Source organism: Sapajus apella, unplaced genomic scaffold, assembly GCF_009761245.1.
Source record: "Sapajus apella isolate SASKATOON/1434 unplaced genomic scaffold, GSC_monkey_1.0 scaffold85, whole genome shotgun sequence".
NCBI lineage: Eukaryota > Metazoa > Chordata > Mammalia > Primates > Cebidae > Sapajus > Sapajus apella.
The window spans coordinates 7,106,429-7,129,067 of NW_022437025.1; the positions used below are offsets into that span (position 1 = coordinate 7,106,429).

Sequence of the window (22,639 nt, forward strand, 5' to 3'; positions counted from 1 at the left end):
GCTCTGAGAAGCAACCGTTTTGGATTTTAACATCTCTGAAACTTGGCAGGTGCCGTGGTTTCGTTGGCAGAATTCTTTCATTGTGCTGGGGAAGACAATAGTGTATCTTCCAATTAGCGGCACCCTCGATGCAACAATATATTCGGTTGTTTATTATTTTTAAAATTCTAATTATAAGCATTATCGCAACATGCCACATTCTTTCCAAAATGTGAGAGGTATATCTGTAAAACAAAAGCGATGGTAATAACTGTTTTGGTGACTACTTTTAGGCCTTTTATGTGTAGATTTTAGAATTTCACTTATCTATTATTATCATAATTACTTATAGTGAGGAAAAAGGCCCTCACATTTGTTGAATCCCTAGTATGGGGAGGGAGGCGCCTCTAAGTTGTGAACAGACACGCGATCACTGAAGTGTTCATAATTCTTAGTTACATTTATTAAGATTATTACTTAAGCATGATTAATAAGAAGGTGCAATTTAATGCTACTTTCCAATTATGCTCTTTGTCATTTTATTCATTATTTAGCTATGTGGTGAAATAGATACTGCGATTATACTCAGATCTCGGGTAAACTGAGACTGGGGCAGGTGGCAGGTCAAGTTCTTTGTAAAGACCACATGGCTGATGACAGGAGCCAGGAATGGAATCTGTTTCTGATTTCAACCCATTACGTCAGGTCTATGGACTGTATCAGTTGAGTTTGCCATGTGAGGCTCCCATTACTTTCTTTAAAAAGTAACAACAGTAGATGCTGAAAAGTCTAAAACTGCTTTGGGGGTGGGCAGACAGTATGCATCCTGCACTGTAACAGCTATTTTACGGATAGAAAGAAAGCAAAAGCGTAATCCCAGCACTTTGGGAGGCCAAGGCCAGTGGATCACGAGGTCAAGAGATCCAGACCATCCTGGCCAACGTGGTAAAACCCCATCTCTACTAAGAATACAAAAATTAGCCGGGCATGGTGGCGTGCTCCTGTCAGCCCCAGCTACTTGGGAGGCTGAGGCAGGAGAATCACTTGAACCTGGGAGGCAGAAATTGTAGTGAGCGAGATCACACCACTGCACTCTAGGCTGTGTGAAAGAGTGAGACTCCGTCTGAAAAGAAAGAAAGAAAAAGAGAGAGAGAGAGAAGGCGGGGAGGGAGGGAAGGAAGGAAGGAAGGAAGGAAGGAAGGAAGGAAGGGCAGGCGAGTGAGCGTTGTAACTAATTCCTGCATAAAATAGCCAGATGCTGGACAAATGAGAATGCACATATTTTTAATGCTTTGTGAGCTCACAAGGGTCTATGGAAAATCCCCAAATTACTCGAGGATGCAAGATATGTCCTAGAGCAATCTGAACTCACAGAGATAAGTGGAGGCAAATTCAGAAGCCAGTTTTACTACAGAGCAAAGGCTGAAACCTGCAACACAGGGACTTGGGATTAATATTGGAGGAATGGGAGATGAGGCTGTGGGATGTCTCAGTTAGCTAGAACACCCAGTGAGTGGCGGGAGGAGAAAGCCACCTGCTGGAAAAACCCGCCTCCACACCTGCTCCAGGTGAAACTCTTCCTGTGAGTTTTTCATCAAAGGCCTCTGCTAACATGAGGAACAAATCCATATGTATTTTAGCCATCCAGTCATGAAATCTCCAAGGTGATAAATTAAATTAAAATAATTCCAAGTTGGTTAACTGTCTTCTTGCAAAGACAAATCCTCTCCAGAAAAAAAATTTTCTGAATGGAGCAGCTCAGGATTTCCATAGATTAAGTCCAACCGAATATGAGCTCTCGATTGAAGAAAAAAAAGTCACTGAACACATAAAGAAGCCAGGCAAGATGACCTGCATACAGGAGAAGCAAGCAAACGCAGGTTAAGATCCCTGAGTACTTCAGGGATGCCAATTATCAACACAGAATCTAAAATAATAATAATGTGTGAAATTGTTAAAGATATTACAAAAATGATTTAATTTTTTTTTTCTGTTTTTAGACAGGGTCTCACTCTGTCAAGCAGGCTGGAATGCGGTGGCCGGGCAATCCTCCCACCTCCCTCCTCCAAGTAGCTGGGATTACAGAGGCATGCACCACCATGCCCAGCTATTTTTCTTTTATGTATTTTTTGGAGAGATGGGGTTTTACCCCATCTCAACTGGGCTCAAATGATCTTCCTGCCTCGGCCTGCCAAAGTTCCGGGATTACAGATGTGAGGCTACCACACCCGGGCTGATTTTAAAATGTTATTCATCTGGAGCATACAGTGATTTTAAGCTTGCATATATTTAATAAAAGACTCAAAATATCAAAAAGAACAGTTGCTAAAACAGGGAGAAATTGATAAATCTATTATCATAGTGGGAAATTTCTGCATGCTTCTGTCAGTGGTTGATTTATTGATTAAATGAAACACAAGTAAAGATATAGTTGCACTAAACAACACATTTAACAAGGTGTTTTAATACACATAAACAACTGTTATAACTAAAAAATTATGAATATGTATCTCCAGCACATATTGGAACAGTTAAAAATAATTGACTATACAATATTATTTTAATAATTTTTGACAAGGAGAAATTAATTTTAAATCATTTTTTAAAAGATGATTATAAAGTGTCCATGATTTTGACTTTGGAAATTTTAAAATTGATTTTTTAAAATCGATTTTAGATATTGATTTTAGAAAAAAATCAAAATTTAAAAAATTAATTTTAGAAATTGATTTTAAAACATACTTTTGAATAATTTGCAGGTCAGAGATAACATAATGGAAATCTAAAAATACAGAGAATAACTACGATATATGCAAATATGTAGAATTCAGCTAAAGCGTTTTAGGAAGAAAATTTATGCCCCAAACTGATAATAGGGAAGTAGAAAGGCTCACAATTAAGATTACATAAAAAGGGGAAAAGTAAGACATTTATTGTTTTTTATTTTGTTTATACCACATTTCTTCTAAAACATACAGATATTATACCTCAATAAATATTTATTTTCTAATAAGCGGTGATATATTTGAGATTTTGCTTCCAAGTTTCGGGGTGCAGGGGAGGTTTATCAAAAGCTTCAGGCTTTTGGTCTCTCACTCACCCAAGAATGGGAGAGGGGACCACGCCGGACGCAGTGTGCTCATAAGTAAATGTCAAACCCCAAAGAGTTTTTGCAGAAAGGGATTTATTTAGGCAGAGAGAAAGAGAGAGAAAAAAAGATGAAGGGCAGAGAGAGAAACAGCTAGCTATCAAACTGAATGAGGAGAAAGAAAAGCCGCTCTCACACTGAGTGAGATGGGTTCCCAGAGGGGGAAAGCTCCTCTCACACTGAGTGAGAGAATCCAGAAAGATGGAATCCAGGAGAGGGAAAGCAGCTTCCGCAAAGGTAGTGGAAGTGGACCCAAGTATGGAATCCAAGGAGGTGTGAAAGAAGGGGACTTTTAACCTGGGAGGAATTCCCACCTTCTGCAAGCCCCCTTGCCAATGAAAAGAGTTCCTTTAAACTTCCACTGCAGTGATTGATCTTTAATCCTTTCCCATATGCGCCAAAGTTAAACAAAGACCCTTAAGTCTCCCGGATGGAGACATGGGGAAAGGCAGGTAGGGCAGGTCGCTGGCAAGTTCCTGCCCTAAAGACTACACCCCCTTGTGGACCTGGGAAGAGAACACATTCCCTCAGTACATTATTAAAAGTATATGCATTTTGGAAGACCAAAGTGGGTAGATCACCTGAGGTCAGGAGTTCGAGACTAACCTGGCCAACACAGCGAAACCCTGTCTTTACTAAAAATACAGAATTAGCCGGGTGTGGTGGCACATGCCTATAGTCCCAGCCACTCAGGAGACTAAGACAGGAGAATTGATTGAACCCAGGAGGCAGAGGCTGCACTATACTTCAGCCTGGGTGAGCCAGATCGAGACTCCTTCTCAACAAATACAAGTATGTTTCTTCTGAAATATAGCATAAACAAAATTAAAAAACAAAACTGTCATAGACTTGATAAAGCGAAGAGTTGAATCTTTTGAGAAAAGTCTAATAAAATAAACAAACCCTTGGCAAGAGCAACCATTAAAAAAATAAAAGACATTAAGAGTATAAAAAGCAACATGACTATAGAGGCAGTAGAGTTTTTAAAAATAAGAGAATTTGAAAACATACTTTTGAATAATTTACAGGTCAGAGATAACATAAAAGAAAGTTAAAATACAGGGAAAAACTATGATATATGAAAATGTGTAGAATTCAGCTAAAGCAGTTTTAAGAGGAAACTTTAATACACGTGAATTCAAAAACTGAAATGAAATGTAAAATTTCCTAGAAAAATTCAAATGACCAAAATTGACTCAAATAGAAAAAAAGTCTGCATATCCCCGTCACCATGAAAGAAATTGATTCCGTAGTTTAAAATCTTCCAAACACAGACAAAAGACCCTCAACTCCAGTAGTTTTGTAGATGAGTGTTGCTAAAGTTTAAGGTATTTTTCCAAACTCATATATAAATTATTCCTGGTGTTAGAAAAATAGGGAGTGTTCCTCAATTCATTTTACCATGCTAGATAACTTTAACACCAAAACCAGACATGAACAGTACAAGAAAGAACAATTATACTTCAATCTTGCATGTGCACACAGATGTACCATTTGAAAACAAAATAGCAGAATACAGCCATCTATTAAAAAAAAATTAATACATTATGGCCATGTTGGGTTTATTCCAGGAATATAAGGTTGGTTTAACATTAAAACGTCCATTTACAAAATTCACCTGATTAACAAATTAAAGCAGAGTGACTCGTGTGATCATTTTAGAATACAGAGAATAAGTTTTTATGTTAGTCTGTTCTTGCATTGCTATAAATAAATACTTTGAGACTGGGTAATTTATAAAGGGAAGAGATTTAATTGGCTCATCGTTCAGCAAGCTATGCAGGAAACATGATGCATCTGCCATGCTTCTGGAGAGGCCTCAGGAAACTTACAATCATGGTGGAAGAGGAAGGGAAAGCAGGCGTGTCTTACATGGCCTGAGCAGGAGGAATAGAAGTGGGGGGAGGTGCTACACGCTTTTAAACAACCAGATCTCATAATAATTCTATCATGAGAACAGCACCGAAGGGATTGTGCTAAACAGTGATCCAACCACCTCCCACCAGGCTCCACTTGCAACACTGGAGATTATAATTCAATATGAGATTTGGCCACACCCAAATATCATGTTCTTCTCACATTTCAAAATATAGTCATGCCTTCCCAACAGTTCCCCAGAGTCAACTCATTCCATCAGTAACTCAGAAGTCCAAAGTCTCATCTGAGACAATGTAAGTCCATTTCACCTATGAGCCTATAAAATAAAAAACAAGTCTGGGCACATTGGCTCACACCTGTAATCCTAGCACTTTGGGAGGCCAAGGCAGGTGGATCATGAGGTCAGGAGATCGAGACTATCCTGGCTAATGGGTGAAACCCCATCTATATTAAAAATACAAAAACTTAGCTGGGCATGGTGAGTAGCCTATAGTCCCAGCTACTCAGGAAGCTGAGGCAGAAGAATTGCATAAACCCAGGAGGCAGAGGTTACAGTGAGCCAAGATCATGCCACTGCACTCCAGCCTGGCGATGAAGTGAGACTCTGTCTCAAAAAAATATAATGGACAATTTAATAAAACAAAATAAAATAAAAAACAAATTAGTTACTTCCAAGATGCAATGGAACCACAGGCATTGGGTAAATATTCCTGTTCCAAAAGGGAGAAATTGGCCAAAAGAAAGGGGCTACAGGCCACAGGCAAGTCTAAAATGCAGGATGGTAGTTGTCATCTTAGGATGAAATGCAGGATGGCAGGCAGCATCTTAAAGCTCCAAAGTAATCTCCTTTGACTCCATGTCTCACATTCAGAGTATGCTGGTGCAAGAGATGGGCTCCGAAAGCCTTGGGCAGCTCTGCCCCCGTGACTTTGCAGGATTCAGCCCCCATAGCTGCTCTCAAGGTCTTATGCTGAGTGACTGCAGCATTTCTAGGCACAGGATGCAAGCTGTCAATGAATCTACCATTCCAGGGTCTAGAAGATAGTGGCCCCCTTATCACAGCTCCAGTAGGCAGTGTCCCAATGGGGACTTGGTGTGGGAGCTCCAACCCCACATTTCCGCTGGTAGAGGTTCTCCACGAACCTGCCCTAGTAGAGGTTCTTGATGAAAGCTCTGCGCCTGCAGAAGGCTTCTGCCTGGACATCATGGCTTTTCCATATATCCTCTGAAACCTAGGCAGAGGCTCTCAAGACTCACTCTTTCATTTTTCATTCTGTGCACCTGTAGGCTTAACACCACATGGAAGCTGCCAAGGCTTATAGTTTATATCCTCTGAGCAGTGGTTCAAGCTGTACCTGGGGCCCTTTGAGCTGAGGCCGGATGCAGGGATCAAGGTCCCAAGGCTGCACAGGACAGCGGGGCACTGGACCTGGCCCAGGAAACCATTCTTTCCTCCTAGGCCTCTAGGCCTGTGATTAAAGGGCTGCCATGAAGGTCTCTGAAATGCCTTTGAGGTCTTTTTCCCATTGTCTTGGCTATGGTGGGCTGCAAATGTTCCACACTTTTACACTCTGCTTTCCTTTTAAATAGAAGGTCCAGCTTCAGGCCATTTCTTTGCTCACACCTATGAGCATAGGTTGTTAGAAGCAGCTAGGTCACATCTTGAATGCTTTTCTGCTTAGATATTTCTTCTATCAGATACCCTAAATCATCACTCTCAAGTTCAAAATTTCACAGATCTCAAGAGTAGGGGCACAATGCCACCAGTCTCGTTGCTAAAGCATGGCAATAGTGACCTTTACTCTAGTTTCCAATAAGTTTCTTATCTCCATCTGAGACCTCCTCAGCCTAAAATTCATTGTCCATATCACAATCAGAATTTTGATCACAATAATGTAGCAAGTCTCTAGGAAGTTCCAAACTTCCCCTCATCTTTCTTCTTCTGAGCCCTCCACACTTTTCCAACCTCTTTTGGTTAACCAATTCCAAAGCTGCTTTCACGTTTTCAATTATTCTTGCAGCATTGCCCACTCCTCAGTACCAGTTTTCTGTATTAATCTGTTCTCACATTGCTATAAAGGAATACCTGAGACTGGGTAATTTATAAAGAAAAGAGGTTTAATTGGCTCACAATTCTGCAGACTGGGAAGCATAATGCATCTGCTTAGGTTCTGCGGAAACCTCAAGAAACTTACAATTATGGCAGAAGGCAAAGGGGAAGGGGGCACATCTTACATGGCTGGAGCAAAAGGAAGAGGGAGTGGGGAAGGTGCTACACAGTTTTAAACAACCAGATCTCACTATAACTCACTCGCTGTCACAAGAATGGCACCAAAGGGATGTCGCTAAACCATTCATGAAGGATCCACCCCCATGTTCCAATCACCTTCCAGCAGGCCTCACCTCCAACACTGGGGATTACAATTCAACGTGAGATTTGGGTGGGGACACAAATCCAAACCATATCATTCTTTTACTGAATTTAACACCCATTCAAGATAAAACTCCTTAGCAAATTAATAATAGGAGGAAACCTCCACAGAGTACTTAGCCAAAGTCCACAGCGAGTATTACATTCAAGGTGGTTACCATGAGGCGGACCACTGCCCTGAATTCCAGGTGGAGGAAATAGAGCCTGCTGAGGGAAGAGCAGGTCTAAGGTTATTTAGTGATTTAGGGGCAGGGTGGGGCACCAGGAACAGTTAGCCTTCAGTGCATGATTCATCTGCTCATCCTAAAAGCCCAAGAAACACCCTCAGCACAGCCCTAAAATGCAGAGTAGTGCTTTTTACTTGAGACCACTCTGATTTCTATCAGTATAATAATTGGAGAGTACAACACTTACATTTTTTATCTTAAAATTCTTTTGAGGAATTGCTACCTCCAGTTTGTTTAGAACAGAGAGTTAGTGTGTCCTGAGTTGGGAGCAGCTGATAAATCAGATCATGTGTATTATTAAATGGGTGGGAAGGCAATGCATATGATACGCTCTTTCTTGAGTTTGCATTTGGAATGAAGACAAACCTGTTGTTTTGTTCCAGATATTAGACTTGCATTCTGCAATTTGCTCGTTCTGTGTAAACCACTTTCCTACTGGGAATGAGCTTTTAGGCTGTTCAACATTCAGGAGAATTAAAAAACCATGAAATGGAATGCTGTGGAAGAAATTACTCCTCAGAAAACCATATCAAGTGTACCTTATCTGATGAAATATTTAGACTATTTTGCAAAATTGGAACATATGCAGGGCCCAGTTAAATCAGAGGGCCAAGTGACAATGATAGGCAAATTTAAATGGGATAGACTTACTCCTAACAGATAACATGACCCCAAACAAATGGTACCCACCGTATTTGCATTTCAGCTTAAATTTCTGTGTACTTACTTTCCCAAGCCTGACTTGGCTTCTTCTTCTTCTTCTTTTATTGTTTTTTGTTTTGAGACAGAGTCACTGTCACCCAGGCTGGAGTGCAGTGGTGTGATCTCAGCTCACTGCAACCTCCACCTCCTTGGTTCAATTGATTGTCTTACCTCAGCCTCCCAAGTAGCTGGGACTATAGGCATGCACCACCATGCTCAGCTAATTTTGTATTTTTAGCAGAGATGGAGTTTCACCATATTGGCCAGGCTGGTCTCGAACTCCTGACATCAAGTGATTCTCCCCCGTCGACCTCCCAAAGTGCTGGGATTACAGGCGTGAGCCACTGTGCCCAGCCTCAGCATCTTCTGATCTTCTCTCTGCCCTTCTCCCCATATGCCACTCGCCATCTTCTGTTGATTCTGCCTGGATTTTCTCATTTCCACCTTTGGCTGCCCAGCTTCACTTGTCTGATGTATTAGGTCTGAACAACAGAAATAATCTTGATATTAGCCAGCGTCAGTGGAGCTCTCATTATGTCCAAAGCAGTGGTTAAGTGTTTAAACCTACGTCCATCCCATGACGTTTTCATACCCATTCTAGAGATGAAGGAGCTGAGGCTTAGGAAGGTTAAGTCATTTCACCAAGATCCCACAGCTGAAAAGCAGACTTTAAACCTTCTGCCTCCAAAGCCTATGCTCCTGTCCTAACCTCAATTTCTGCTTACCTCCCTTTCTCCCTACTCTAGTTAACCCTCTGCACGATGGTAAAGGGGATGTTCCTGAAAAATAAAAGTGATGACTCACAGCCCCATCCCCAGCTCTAAATTTAAAAATCCCACCTTTCATTGCTGCCTCCCTCAGATCCTGCGTTTTAGCCCCTGGATCTTCTTGCTGCCTCTGAGCATTGGAGACACATTCAGGCATGTGTCCCTTTGAAGGATCTCTGCCTAGAATGCTTCTGCTGTACCGACTTGCGAACTCCATAGTCTAAGACAAACCCAAATGTTACTTCCTCTCTGAAGCCATCCATGATTCCCTCTGGCAGAGCTGAGGGAATCAGCTCCCGTAACCCTCCATCCCGAAGCAGATGTTGGCATTTCCATCACTGCAACTAGACAGTGAGTTTTCAGAGTATAGGGGCCATGTCTTCTTCACCCATGAATCTCCCAATCTATAATCTCTCTCCATTCTGTGTCTGTCTTCCCCTCCTTCCCTTTTCCCTCCCTCTATCCATGCTTCCATCCATCCATCCATCATCAACATTCATTCAGCAGATACCTGTTGAGTGATTACTAGGGGTGTTTGAGCTGAGTGATGGGACCCAGAGTCAGAGACACCTGAAATCACCCCTAACTCTGCCTCTTGCCCAGCTCTGTGATTTCGGGAGACTTATTTATACCCTTTGCCTCAGTTACCTTATATACAAAATTAGATAATGAAAAATTCCTGTCTTATGTTGTTTTGTGAAGATTAAACAAACTAATTCATGTAAAATATGTTGAATAAAATCTGGCATCATATTGGCATTCAGTAAGTGCCAGCTGCTGTCATCCCTGTCATCATCATCATCATCAATCATCATCATTATTATTGTTACTCTTTCTGCTGCTGGGAGAAAGGTGAACACGTCAGTGATGCTCCTGAGTCCCTGCCCTCAGCATTTAAAACCTGGAGAGGAAATCAGGCATTAGAGAACACAATTCTGAAACCAGTTTTTGGATTCCAGTTGTACCAGGTGGCAGGCAGGTGTAAGGGTACAGGGGTTTGGAGACACCATCAGCAGATTATAAACTGTGGGACACATTTCCACCTTATTTTCTATTCCTAACCAGGGCTCTCCTGGTGCTTGAAAGTCTCTGTGTGTTCCACTGTTCCTCCGGTGGCACAGGCTCAGGTGTGAGTCTCCCTTCCCCTCGAGGTGGGCTGGGGCTGGCATCTGGGTAGAAGTGGGGTCTGTCTCCCGCTCCTGGCAATGCCGACAGCATGACAGCACACACTGCTGGAACTCCACTGGGCTGTGTTTCCTTGTGAGATGCTGTAGTGAGAGGGATGGTCATAGCTCCACATCTCAGCATGCTAGGAGCCCTGCTCAGGAGCTCTCAAAGCCTCAACACCCAAATGTTTAGCTGGGATAGAAGGTTCTCCATGCTGTGGCCTCCGTGTTACAGAGACATGCAGTCTTTCTCTGGCTGATTTTATTCTCTCGTGGTTCTTAAATAGTGTTTTAGAGTCTTTCGGGGGCTTTGAGATCCTTTTGAGTGTTTGACGCAAGCTTTGGCCTCTCTGCAGAAAGGCAAACCGTTCTGTACCTATGTGGGAGGGTTAAGGATCATCCTCCCCAGTGAGCTCCAGCCAGGGCCTCTTGGGATTTACCACCTTGTCCGCCTTCCAGTCCTAACTGCAGTACTGACGAATCTGGTAAATACTGGGTTAAATGTGTCTGCATTCTCCAAGACCTGGGGCCCTCCTTCCTGCCCCTGTCACCCACCTAAGCAGGCTGTGGACAGTCTCTTATGCTGAGATTATCTAATCCTGGTGGCCTAAGAATGCAGATTACTGTTTGGCCAAGGAGAGACAGTGTAGCCCATTGGTTAAGAAAACAATTTCAGAGCTGCCTAGCCTGGCTTCAGATTCTGGATCTGTCACTCAGTAGTTGCATTATCTGGCAAATTAATTTAACTCTGTCTGCCTCAGTTTCCCTACCTACAAAGCAAGAGAAGTAAGAGTATGTATTCTGAAGGGTTGTTGTAAGGATTCAGTGAGATTCACGTATAAAAAGTACACAAAGCAGCGCCCAGCACGCTGACGGTGCTGGTGGTGGAGCCATGGTTGCTGTGTTCCAGTCTGGCTTTCGCCACGGTGGGCACATGCAGATACTCCACTGTATACAGTGACAGGTACCAACCACCAGGCACCCAGGCACTTTGTAGGCAGGGAGAAGGAGACACATCTGCCCTCAAAGAGCTCGCACTCTAGCAGAAAGCACAGGACAGTCATTTCGGGTAACGGAGGAAACGGAGCGGATGCCAGGGGTAGTGGTGGGCATGTGAGGAGAGGGCGCCTGCGTCTCCCAAGGAACTCAGGGATCCCTTCACTGAGGAGCCCTTCATCAAGGAGGTTCTTTTTAAGCCGTGGAGTGAAAGAAGACTGGGGATTGGTCAGACAGACAGAGAAAGGCACTGCAGGTGGAGGGAACAGCATATGTGGAGGCATGGAGGTGACACAGGAGTGAGAGATTGTGGTGCACTCACACTGCACCATGTGGCACAGCTGGATAGGGAACCAGGCAAGACAGGGCCATGCCAGGCTTCTAGCGACATGCCCAGGAGGTCAGATGTTGTCCTGCAGCCCACCCGCTTTGTGCAGTAGGGCTCACCATCTTTCCCCGCCTTGTGCAGGATCTCCAGGAGCTGGAGAGGAAGCTGGAGGACCAGCTGGTGCAGCAGGAGGCAGCCCAGCAGCAGCAGGCCCTGGCGAGCTGGCAGCAATGGGTGGCCGATGGGCCCGGGATTCTGAACGAACCTGGGGAGGTGGATTCTGAAAGGCAGGTCTCTACTGTCCTGCAGCAAGCCCTGAGCAGGAGCCAGACGCTACTTGAGCAACATCAGCAGAGGTAGGCTGTGTGCCCCGGGGCACGTGAAGATATTAGTCCCCTGAAGGCCTGGAGGGGCCAACGCAGGCATCTCCCACTCAGCCTGACCTTGCCCACCCTGGCCCTCACCTTCCTGCCTAAGGTGTCATCCCATCGCTCCAGCACGAGCTGCTGACTCTGTAGCTTTACTCCTTCTTCCCTGGCGTCCTTCTTCCCTTCAATTTAATAACATTTAAGTTTTACTGTTTAGCATTTTTAAACTTTTTATTTTTAAATATAGACTCACAAGAAGTTGCAAAGATAGTAGAGAGAGTGCCATGTACCCTTCCCCTCTTGGTAACATCTTACATAGTCATGGTATGTGAATTGACGCTGGCAAAGACAATGAACTAGACTAGGCCTTATTCCAGTTTCACCACAAACATAGTATTTTATGTCCTGCTTTTGTAAAATTATAAAACAGTCCCCCAGTCTTTTTGTTGTTGTAGTCGTCGTTCTTTGTGTGGTTTTCAATTCACATGAGACACTTAGCCTCGGCTGTGGCATCAAGAACTCTTGGAAAAACACAGTTTTTAACAGCTTCATACTTTTCCGCTGTGAATAAAAAATGAACATGGAAAGGATTGGAGGCAAAGTCTATACATAGTGTGTTTAATCTTTGAACACGCACACTAAATTAATTGGAAGGAAATCGACCAAATTTCAATAGATGGGATTTCTGGGCAGTGAGATTACAGATGATGTTCATATGTTTTATTACGCTCTTCTGTATAAACACATCGAAGTGCATTTCTGTCCCATCGAAATAATTGTGCGAGGGGGCTTAATCTGTGTGGTTGGAGGGAAATGCTCAAAGGTACTGGCTTAATTTAGCCTGGGATTTTAGGGCATATAATATTCATATGCTCCTGGAGGAGATGGCTTGTGATCAGACTTTTGATTTGAGTTGCACCGGCAGAAGCTTTGGGGTGTATTAGCCAGCAAGAGCATGAGGCTGATTCACGAAGCCAACTTGAACTGGCTGAGGCGTGCATTAAGCAGACCCCCTCGTGTGGGCATCAGGAAGCCGCATATGAAAAGGTGCCATCCTTTGGTTCTGGATGGCACCTTTTCACATGTGGCTTCAACCCAAGGGCACATGGTGGGTATAGACCCTGGATCCTGGTTTTCTTGGTCATCACCACGAGGACTGAGGCAGAGTTTTCCATGCAGCATCACAGAGATCACCCTGTAAAGTCACAGAAACATCTCATTGTACCTGCCATGAAACTTTTCACTTTGAGGAGTCTCCTTCCCAGGGAACCCTCCTTGATATGTTATGTGCAAAGTGCCCTAGGCAAGAAAAGGAAGGCAGTCTTTCTGGCCATCTCTTTCAATGGGCATAGTTTTAAAATTGTGTGGCTTAAATGTGTGATTCTTTTGTTGTTAAAATAACTAGGCTGGGTGCAGTGGCTCACGCCTGTAATCCCAGCACTTTGGGAGGCCAAGGCAGGCGGATCATGAGGTCAGGAGTTCGAGACCAGCCTGACCAACATGGTGAAACCCCGTCGCTACTAAAAATACAAAAATTAGCCGGGCATGGTGGCATGCACCTGTAGTCCAGCTACTTGGCAGGCTGAGGCAGAAGAATCACTTGAACCTGGAAGGCGGAGGTTACAGTGAGCCAAGATCATGCCACTGCACTCCAGCCTGGGCAACAGAGTGAGACTCCGTCTCTAAATAAATAAATAAATAACTAGATGATCTCATACTATCACTTTATAACAAGACCAAACTCAACGTATATTTTATTTTCACTCTAGTTTGAGAGAAGAGCAACAGAACAGTGTCGTCCTAGAAGACTTGTTGGAAAACATGGAGGCAGACACCTTCGCAACCCTGTACAGCCAGGTGAGAGGACGCTGGCCGTGTCTGAGGCCGCCCCTGGCCAGCACATCACTCCATCTTTTTCTCAGAGTCCACATTTCCTCACTTGCAGGATGGTGATGAGGAGCCTTGGGAACTGCAGAGCACATGTGTGCAAAGCCTCTGGCATGGCCCAGCACACAGAGGGCACTCAATCAGTGCTAATGGCAGCAACCACAACAGTAATCACGTTTCCCCCGTCGATGTTTTCTGTGGTTTGTCAGGCACCCAGATATTCTCCTTCTTCTCTATCTTTAACTAAGTTTAGTATACAAAAACTAGGTTCTATCAGGAACAAAGTGGGTCAGAGAAAACTGGGCCAGAGCCATAAATCAGCGATATTGCACCCCACATGACACCTCTCTGAGTTGAGATCAGCCAGCCTTTCTCATCCTTGGCCAGAGTCACAGCACTCACCTCCCTTCCTGATACACAGCCCCGAGGCCGTGCATGGAGCCTTATGCAGTCACGTACCTGACTGTCTGCTACTGGTCGGGTTTTATACGCATCCTGCGATGGGCTTCCTGTGCTTCTGGTGTCTGTAAGTAGCAGGAAATATGATTTCATACAGTGGTGAATGCAAGCCACATGACTCTGGAGAGGCGCTTGCTCACACAGTGACATCAGGGTCATGTTCTGCGATTCTTTTCACAGTTCCTTCTCACAGTTTCCAGCTGCCATAACTTTCAGAGCAACGAAAGAAGTGGAAGAACTGCCACCATGCCTGCTCTTTCTCATCAAGGAAACAAATGCCCCCAAGTCCCTGCAGCGATTCCCCTCCCAACCTGAAAGCTGGCCCGCAGGCCTTGCTAGCTGCAGGGGAGGTGCAAGTCACTTACCCCCAGCCTCTGAGAAGGGAGTCAGCAGGGAAGAGGGGTTGGGGCACTTTTAGGTTTCCAGCCGGCTACATCCAGCTTCCTGAATGGATTCGTTTTTTGTCATTGCTGTCACAAATGACCACAAACAGCAGCTTATCACAGCTACAAACTTACCTTGTAGTTCTGTAGGTCAGAAATCCAACATGGGTTTCTCCAGGCTAAAATCAAGGTGTTGGCAGATTTGCCTGCCTTTCAGAAGCTTTAGGGGGAGAATCTGTTTCCTGTTCACTTAAGTAATTGGCAGGGCTTGGTCCATTGTGGTTGTAGGACTGAGGTCCTTGTTTCTTTGCTGGCTGCCAGCCAGGGGATATTCCTGGCCTCCGGTGGCACCTACATTCCTTGGCTTATGGCATCCTTTCTTCATCTTCAAAGACAGCAAAATCGTATCTCTCTGGCCCTTCTTCTGGCCTCATCATCTCTCTCTCTGACCTAACACAGAAGGAAGAACCTCTGCTTTTAAGGATCCACATGATGATTACGTTGGAACCACCTGGATAATCTAAGATAACCGCTTTCCCACCCCATCTCCAGGCCCTTGACCTTACTCCCATCTGCAAAGTACCCTTCCCCTTGTAAGGTGACATTTGCGTAGGTCCCAGGATGGGCGCGTGGACATTTTGGAGAGGGGTCATTATTCTGTCGACTGTACCAAACAAGGTGCCACTGTTAGCACTGGAGTGACAGTGTCCAAACAGGGCAGGGAGGAGCCGGTGCTTCCTGCACACCTGCCATGCACTAAGTGCTGTCCTAGGCACTTAGGTCTGTTATTCATTTAATCCTTGCAGAAAGATGGAAAACAGGCAGTATTATCCTGTTTTATGAATAAAGGGACTGAAGCACAGAGAGGTGGTGAAGGCATGAGGGCTTACAACTGCGGGTGGCGGGCTCAGGATTCAGCCCAACCTGGTGCTGCACAGACTGTGCTCTTCCTGACCAGCTCTGAAGGGTCTGAAGCAGATGACCACCCCTGGCCTCTGTCTCTGCGTAACTGAGCCACCTCCCACTCTCCACTTTGATTCCCCCACCTTTTTCTTTGTTACTTTGAGACTCCACAGAAAGCCAGTATCACCAGTGGAATTTCAGCCAGGTTCATTTATAGATTGTGGGCCCTTTCCAATTGTGAACTCTGCATGCATCTCAGTCTGCTTCTGCTATCATTCAAAATTCCTAGATTGGATAATTTATCAAGAACAGAAATTCTTGGCTGGGCATCGTGGCTCACACCTGTAATCCCAGCACTTTGGGAGGCCAAGGCGGGCAGATCACGTGAGGTTGGGAGTTCAAGACCAGCCTGACCAACATGGAGAAACCCCATCTCTACTAAAAATACAAAATATTAGCCGGGTGTGGTGGCACACACCTGTAACCCCGCTACTCTGGAGTCTGAGGTAGGAAAATCACTTGAACCCGGGAGGCAGAGGTTGCAGTGAGTCGAGATCGCACTATTACACTCCAGCCTGGGGAACAAGAGCGAAACTCTGCCTCAAAAAAAAAAAAAAAAAAGAATTAGAAAATTTTTATCAATTTTCTCACAATTTTGGAGGCTGGAAAGTCCAAAATTAAGGCACCTGCATATGCAGTGTCTGGTGAGGACAGCTCTCTGCTTCCAAGAGGGCGCCTTGTTGCAGCGTCCTCTGGAGGGCAGGAAGACCATGTCCTTGTGTGGCAGAGGGGATGGCAAGGCAAAAAGGGCCTAGCTAGTTCCCTGGAGCCCTTTTATAAGACACTAATCCTATTCTTGAGGGCAGAGCCCTCATGGGCTCATCACCTCCCAAAGGCCCCCCTTCCTAATACAGTGGCATTTGGATTAAGTTTCAACATGAATTTTGGAAGAGACACAAATGCTCAAAAGGTAGCACTCTGCTGAAGAATTGGCTCTATGAGGAGTAAATGCAGCCACACTGGAAGCTCTGGGAAGCAGGGACCAGGGAGGGTTGTTGTTTTTCTCGGTCCCAAGCTTGGTGCTTTGTATAGTCTGCCCAATAATATATACTCAGCTGAGCTTCTTTCTTCCCAACTCCTGTGTATTAATAAGAGCTCTCCAGAGAAACAGAACTGATAGGATGTGTTTGTAGAGAAAGAGATTTATTTAAGGAATTGGCTCACATGATTGTGGAGGCTGGTGAGTCCAAATTCTGCAGGGTTGCCCTGCAGGCTGGAGACTCAGGAAGAAGATGCACTTCGAATCCAAAGGCCGTCTCTGGAAGAATGATCTCCTGCTCAGGGCTGGTCAGCCTTTTTGTTCTCTTCAGGTCTTCAGCTAATTGACTGAGGCCAGCCATATTATGGCAGACAATCTATTTTCCTCAGAGTCCACCAGTTTAAATATTAATTTCATCCCAAAATGCCCCCACAGAAACAAGAGGAATGTTTAACCGAACATCTGAGTGCAGTGACCCAGCCAAATTGACAAGTCAAATGAACCAGCACACCCAGTCTGGAGGAAGCCCCATATTTTGCCATTTTCTTTTTTGTACCAGAGAAAAGAATCATCAGGAAGCTCAGTCCTCCATCCTCCCTGTGTCCTTCCTCCTCCTGCTGCTCATCCTGTGGAGAGGAGCAGGGAGGAAGCGGGGAGAGAGGCTGTCCACTGGCCACTCCGGGCCTCACTGTCACCCTCCTCTGCCTAGAGAGTGTGTCCCTGTGTTGTTTTATGGTCCATTTCTTTAATTTTTTTTTATTATTATTTCAACTGGGGAACAGGTGGTTTTTGGTTGCATGGCTAAGTTCTTTATTGGTGATTTGTGAGATTTTGGTGCACCCACTACCCGAGCAGTGTATACTGTACCAATGTATAGTCTTTTATCCGTCACTGGCCCCCCCTCTTCCCCCTGAGAACCCAAAGTCTATTATATCATTCTTATGCCTTTCCATCCTCATAGCTTAGCTCCTCTCATAAATAAGAACATACAATATATGGTTTTCCATTCCTGAGTTCCTTCACTTAGAATAATGGCCTCCAGCTCCATCCAAGTTGCTGCAGAGGCCATCATTTCATTCCATGCTGTGGCTCAGTAGTCGTCCATGGTGTATATACACCACATTTTCTTTATCCACTCAGGTGATGGGCACTTAGGTTGGTTCCATATTTTTACAGTTGTGAATTGTGCTGCTGTAAACATGCTTGCACAAGTGTCTTTTCCATATAATGACTTCTTTTCCTCTGGGTAGATACCCAGTAATGGGATTGCTGGATCAAATGGTAGTTCTACTTTTAGCTCTTTAAAGAACCTCCATACTGTTTTCCATAGTGGTTGAACTAGTGGACATTCCCACCAGCAGTGTGAAAGTGTTCCCTTTTTACCCTTTGTGATCCATTTCCATCTGTAGATGTGGCATCAGATTCAAAGCTCATGACCCATGTGGTTGCTTTTTGTGTCACCTCTTTCAGGAAGACTTGACCCAGTGAACTGACTTGTCTGGAGGATTACTGATCAGGGACCACTGCAGCTAAAGGGCTGTGTCAATGGGTTGGTCCATCCCCACATTGGCTGGTGCGATCCCAGCTGTAAAGGCTCAGACACTGCCTCAGGAAGAGGTGAATCTGCAGGGTGTTTATGAAGTCACTGTTTATCCGTCTTGTATCCAACAAATGTCTGTTGGTTATGCTCTCTGTTTCAGGAACTAGGTTAAGTGCTGGAGACAGGGAATCGTGCGTCATTGACTTCATCCTAAGAGCCTAGTTCTAGAGGCACGCTGGAAATGGGGCGGTTACAGCAGAGCTGGTTAAAACCAGTGTGAGACCAGAGGAGGGACACCTGACCCAGAAGGTGGGGTCGGGGAAGAGTCATGCAGAGTGCAAAAGAATACGCTGGAGAGAGACAGAGGGTAGCTTGGGAGAAATATGCTCTAGGCAGAAGGAAGCTCATGGGTAAGGGCTTAGTGGCCCTGGAGAGTAACAGTCAGGGAAGGATGAGTAGTTCAACCTGACAGTGGAGGGAGGCCATGGACGGGGAGTGTCAGGACGTGGAAGGAGCTCTGGTATTTGGAACAGCACCTTTCCCTGTGGCTTCAGTGAAAGCACTTACCAAGGTCATAGCGACCTCTTGTTTCCAAGTGGTCGAGTCCCTGTCTTTGTTTCTCCTGACCTCTCTGTGGTCCCTGACCCCCCAGCCCACCCTTCTAAACACGTCCTCTCCTTGGCTTCTGGCACCTGGACTCATTGTCTCCCACCCCTGGCCGCCCCTGTTCAGGCCCCTTGCTGTACACTGCTCCTTCTCACGGTCTTTGGGTGCTGAGCACCCAATAGCTCTGTCCTTGGGCCTCTTTTCCTCTCCAGCTACGGCCACCCCCTTGTTGATGTCATCTACATATTGCTCACTCCTAATTCCATCTCCTGAACTCGAGACTTGACCCACAACTGCCGGCTGCACGCCTCCACTAGTCCCTCTGTCCAAATGGAACTACAGGGAACGCCATTCCTGTGCCCACACTTGCTCCCCCATCTCAGTAAATGGCAGCTCCCTTTACCCAGTGAAAGATTGGTGCCATCCTTTATTTCTCTTCTCCTTTCCACGGAAGTTATTGGCTCTGCCATTGATATGTCTCCGAAGTCTGCTCACCCCTGGCCACCTCCCTCCCCTACTCTGTCCAAGCTGCCTTCATCCCTCGCCTGGGATACTCTTCTTCCTCCACCTCTCTTGTTGCAGTTGGTCCATTTTCACACACCACCCAACGCAACCTTTTGTAAGTGAAAATCAGCTCGTGCCGCTCCCCCTGCTTAAGGTTTTACCATGACTTCGCATTTCAGTGCAAATACAAGGCAAAATCCTTACATGGTGAAAAGGCCCCGCGTGAGCTGAACTGTCCTTCTGACCTTTCTCCATCCCTGTCCTTGTCCCGTGCTCCCTGCCAGCTTCCCCCCTCGGGGTCTCTGCTCTGGTTTCCCTTCTGTCTCCGTTTGCCCATGGCTTCCTTATTCCCTGCGTGTAGGTGGCTGCTCAGATGTCACCTCCTCAGAGAAGCCTTCCCTGACCACCATCTAAAACATGGGCTGCCCCCACCCGTCACTCTCTGTCCCTTTGTCCTGCCTCATGTTTCATCCTTGTCTGTTTTTTGAATGCCTACATCTGTCTCTTTGACTTGACTGTAACCCTGGTGAGGGCAGGGACTTTGTTTCACTCTCTACTCTCACTCCAGTGCCTAGAAGAGCATCTGGCACCTAGTAGGTCTCCACCCTCATGTTATGAGTGAATAAGTGAGTTAATGCACCAGCAGTGTGCTGTGGCACGCTGCATAAAGAAATCCAACAATGACCATGTCCCGATCCCTGGGACCTGCGAGTATGGTCTTACATAGCAAAAGGGACTTTGATTTGATGTGTGATTAAGTTAAGGATCTTTAGATGAGGCAGGAGGACTTCCCTGGATCATCCCTGTGTTCTTAGAAGAGGGAGACAGGAGGTCAGGGACAGGGGAGAAGGCTGTGTGATGAAGATGATGGAGACGGAGATTAGAGGAAGGTGATGAGGAAGGGGGCGGGCACTAGCCCAGGAACACAGGCGGCCTGCAGCAGCTGGAGGAAGCAAAGAGACAGATCCTCCCCTGGAGCCTCCAGGAGGAACCAGCCCTGCCCACACCTTGACTTTAGCCCAGTGAGGCTGATTTCAGACTCTGGTTCTCCAGAACTGTACGTAGATACATGTCTGTCATTTTACGCCACAAGTTTATGGTAATTTATCACAGCTACATAGGAAACTCACAGATGCCACCGCAGCAGCACCCGGCATTGGCTGAGTGCCGCTGTTGGCCAAGCACTGCATTCAGCTGCTTTGTAAAGTCAAGATTCCTTCTAGGTGAAGGTAACGGAAATTCAACTCACTGCTTTGAACATAAAAGGAGATGGATTGATCCCCTGCTGTCCCCCAGAAGAGAACTGAGGTTTCGGGGCTCAAGTGGCCAAGGGACCCTCTGAGTCTTTCTGCTTCTCCATCTCTGATGAGCTTTCTCCACACAGAGGGACACGTGTAGCTGGCAGCCCTGAGTTCATGGTCTTTCAACACCCGGGCGTCCTGACGTTGCTGTGTAAAATGCCTCTCTCTCTCTCAGATTTGCCCTGTAAAACCCCAGGGAAGGTTTCTGATTGGCAAGTGGCCAGACACCCTGCCCTGTTACTGGGAGAAGTGGTTGGTTTTTGTGTCTTTGCAGCACAGAACAGTTTTACAGGCCCTAGCTCATTTTGTCTGCACAAATGTCTTTGCTGTAGGTATTATTGTGACCTCTACTTTTGAGACAAGGTCCCACTCTGTCACCCAGGCTGGAGTGCCATGACACAATCATGATTCACTGCAGCCTCGACCTCTCAGGCTCAAGTGATCCTCCTGCCTTAGCCTCCCAAAGTGCTGGGATTACAGGTGTGAGCCACTATGCCTGGCCAAAACCTTTAACTTTGAAATTATTTTAGATTCACAAGAAGTTCACAGAGCTCGTATAGTTTCAGGCCCCTGACCCCCATTTTCACTCAGTTTCCCCCAGTGCTTCCTGTCAGACACCATCAGAACCGGGAAGTTGACATCGATATGAAATGTACGTATAGTTCTCTGTCATTTTATCTCATGTACATTCATGTAACCAGCACCACCACCATCAAGACACAGAGCTGCCAACCACCGCGAAGACCACCTGTGCTGCCCCTTGATGGTTACGCCCCTCCCCTGCCCCACCCGGGCATCTACTTCTGCTCTCCAGCTCCAAGTGTCATCACGCTCAGGTGGCTACATGTGTGGAATCATGCAGCACGTGACCTTTGGACACTGGCTCTTTCCCCTCGGCTTAATGCCCCTGGGATGCTTCCAGTTCTTTCTTTTGACTGCAGAATGGCATCCTGTGGCATGGGTGTAGCACAGTGTCTTTAATGGTCCACTGGTTCCAGGACACTTCTGTTGTTTCCAGAGCCTGCGCTGCTTACCTGGTGCCTAATGACTTCATGGAATGTGAGGCGGAGGAGAGAGCATATTCATGATGAATCTCCCTGCTGCACACTGGGGCTTTTGCTGTAGGGATTTGGGCACTGCCCCAGTGACTTGAGAGCAGCTGGACAGGATGGATGGAGGCTTTGGAAGTGACCTGGGAGCCAAGGTTGCTGACCAAATAGATTTTTTTGATAGCTCCGAAAGTTCGGGAACATGCGTTCCAGACTAAGCTACTGAAATATTTATCACTCCAAGACAGAATGTCCTCAGAATGTGATCATGAAAAAGGGTGGTTCAAGTTGAGGGGTGGCGAGGGTCTGAGCTCCCTCCGCTGTTTCCCTTAGGAGCTGAGACTGGCGTCGTACCTGGCGAGGATGGCCGTGGTGCCCGGGGCCACGCTTCGCCGGCTCCTGAGCGTGGTGCTGCCCACAGCCTCACAGCCTCAGCTGCTGGCCCTGCTGGATTCGGGCAGCGAGAGACATCCAGACCACACGGCTGAGAGCAATGGTGGAGCGGAGCAGGCTGACATGGGCAGGTGGAGGTGAGTGCCGTGGAGGGGCTGCCTCCCAGGGCATGTCCCTGTCCAGAAGGGTCCCCATGAGTCCTCGAGGTCACGGTAGGCACATGTATTTCGTTCATGCTTTCTAATTTTGTCACCAATTTATTTTTAGAATAGAATCTTAAGAAAATAAGTTTACCCAGAGCCATAAATATGTCATTCATGCCCATTAAAGAAAATGTAAAAAATGCATAAAAAGAGGCAGAAGAGGCTGGGCATGGTGGCTCACGCCTGTAATCCCAGCACTTTGGGAGGCCGAGGTGAGAGGATCACCTGAGGTCAAGAGTTTGAGACCAGCCTGGCCAAGATGGTGAAACCCCATCTCTACTAAAAATACAAAAATCAGCTGGGCGTGGTGGTGTATGCCTGTAGTCCCACCTACTCTGGAGGCTGAGGCAGGAGAATTGCTTGAACCCAGGAGGCAGAGGTT

The 22,639-nt window shown here is 46.0% G+C and overlaps 1 protein-coding gene across 6 annotated transcripts in view; it reads left to right on the forward strand.

Moving 5' to 3' along the window:
* Positions 1 to 22,639, forward strand: part of EVC2 (EvC ciliary complex subunit 2) — a 168,027-nt gene that overhangs the window by 130,393 nt on the left and 14,995 nt on the right. For 3 of the 6 annotated variants that reach the window (XR_004261572.1, XM_032254162.1, XM_032254163.1), the window contains 3 exons: positions 11,764 to 11,978; positions 13,760 to 13,847; positions 21,995 to 22,191. Coding sequence is in view for 4 of the 6 variants with exons in the window: in XM_032254162.1 (XP_032110053.1) it covers positions 11,764 to 11,978; positions 13,760 to 13,847; positions 21,995 to 22,191 (500 nt within the window). In the remaining 2 variants the exon portion in view is untranslated. Of the gene's footprint in view, positions 1 to 11,763; positions 11,979 to 13,759; positions 13,848 to 13,935; positions 15,997 to 21,994; positions 22,192 to 22,639 lie in introns of those variants that run through there. The other 3 variants (XM_032254164.1, XR_004261573.1, XM_032254166.1) reach the window with 3 other exon arrangements.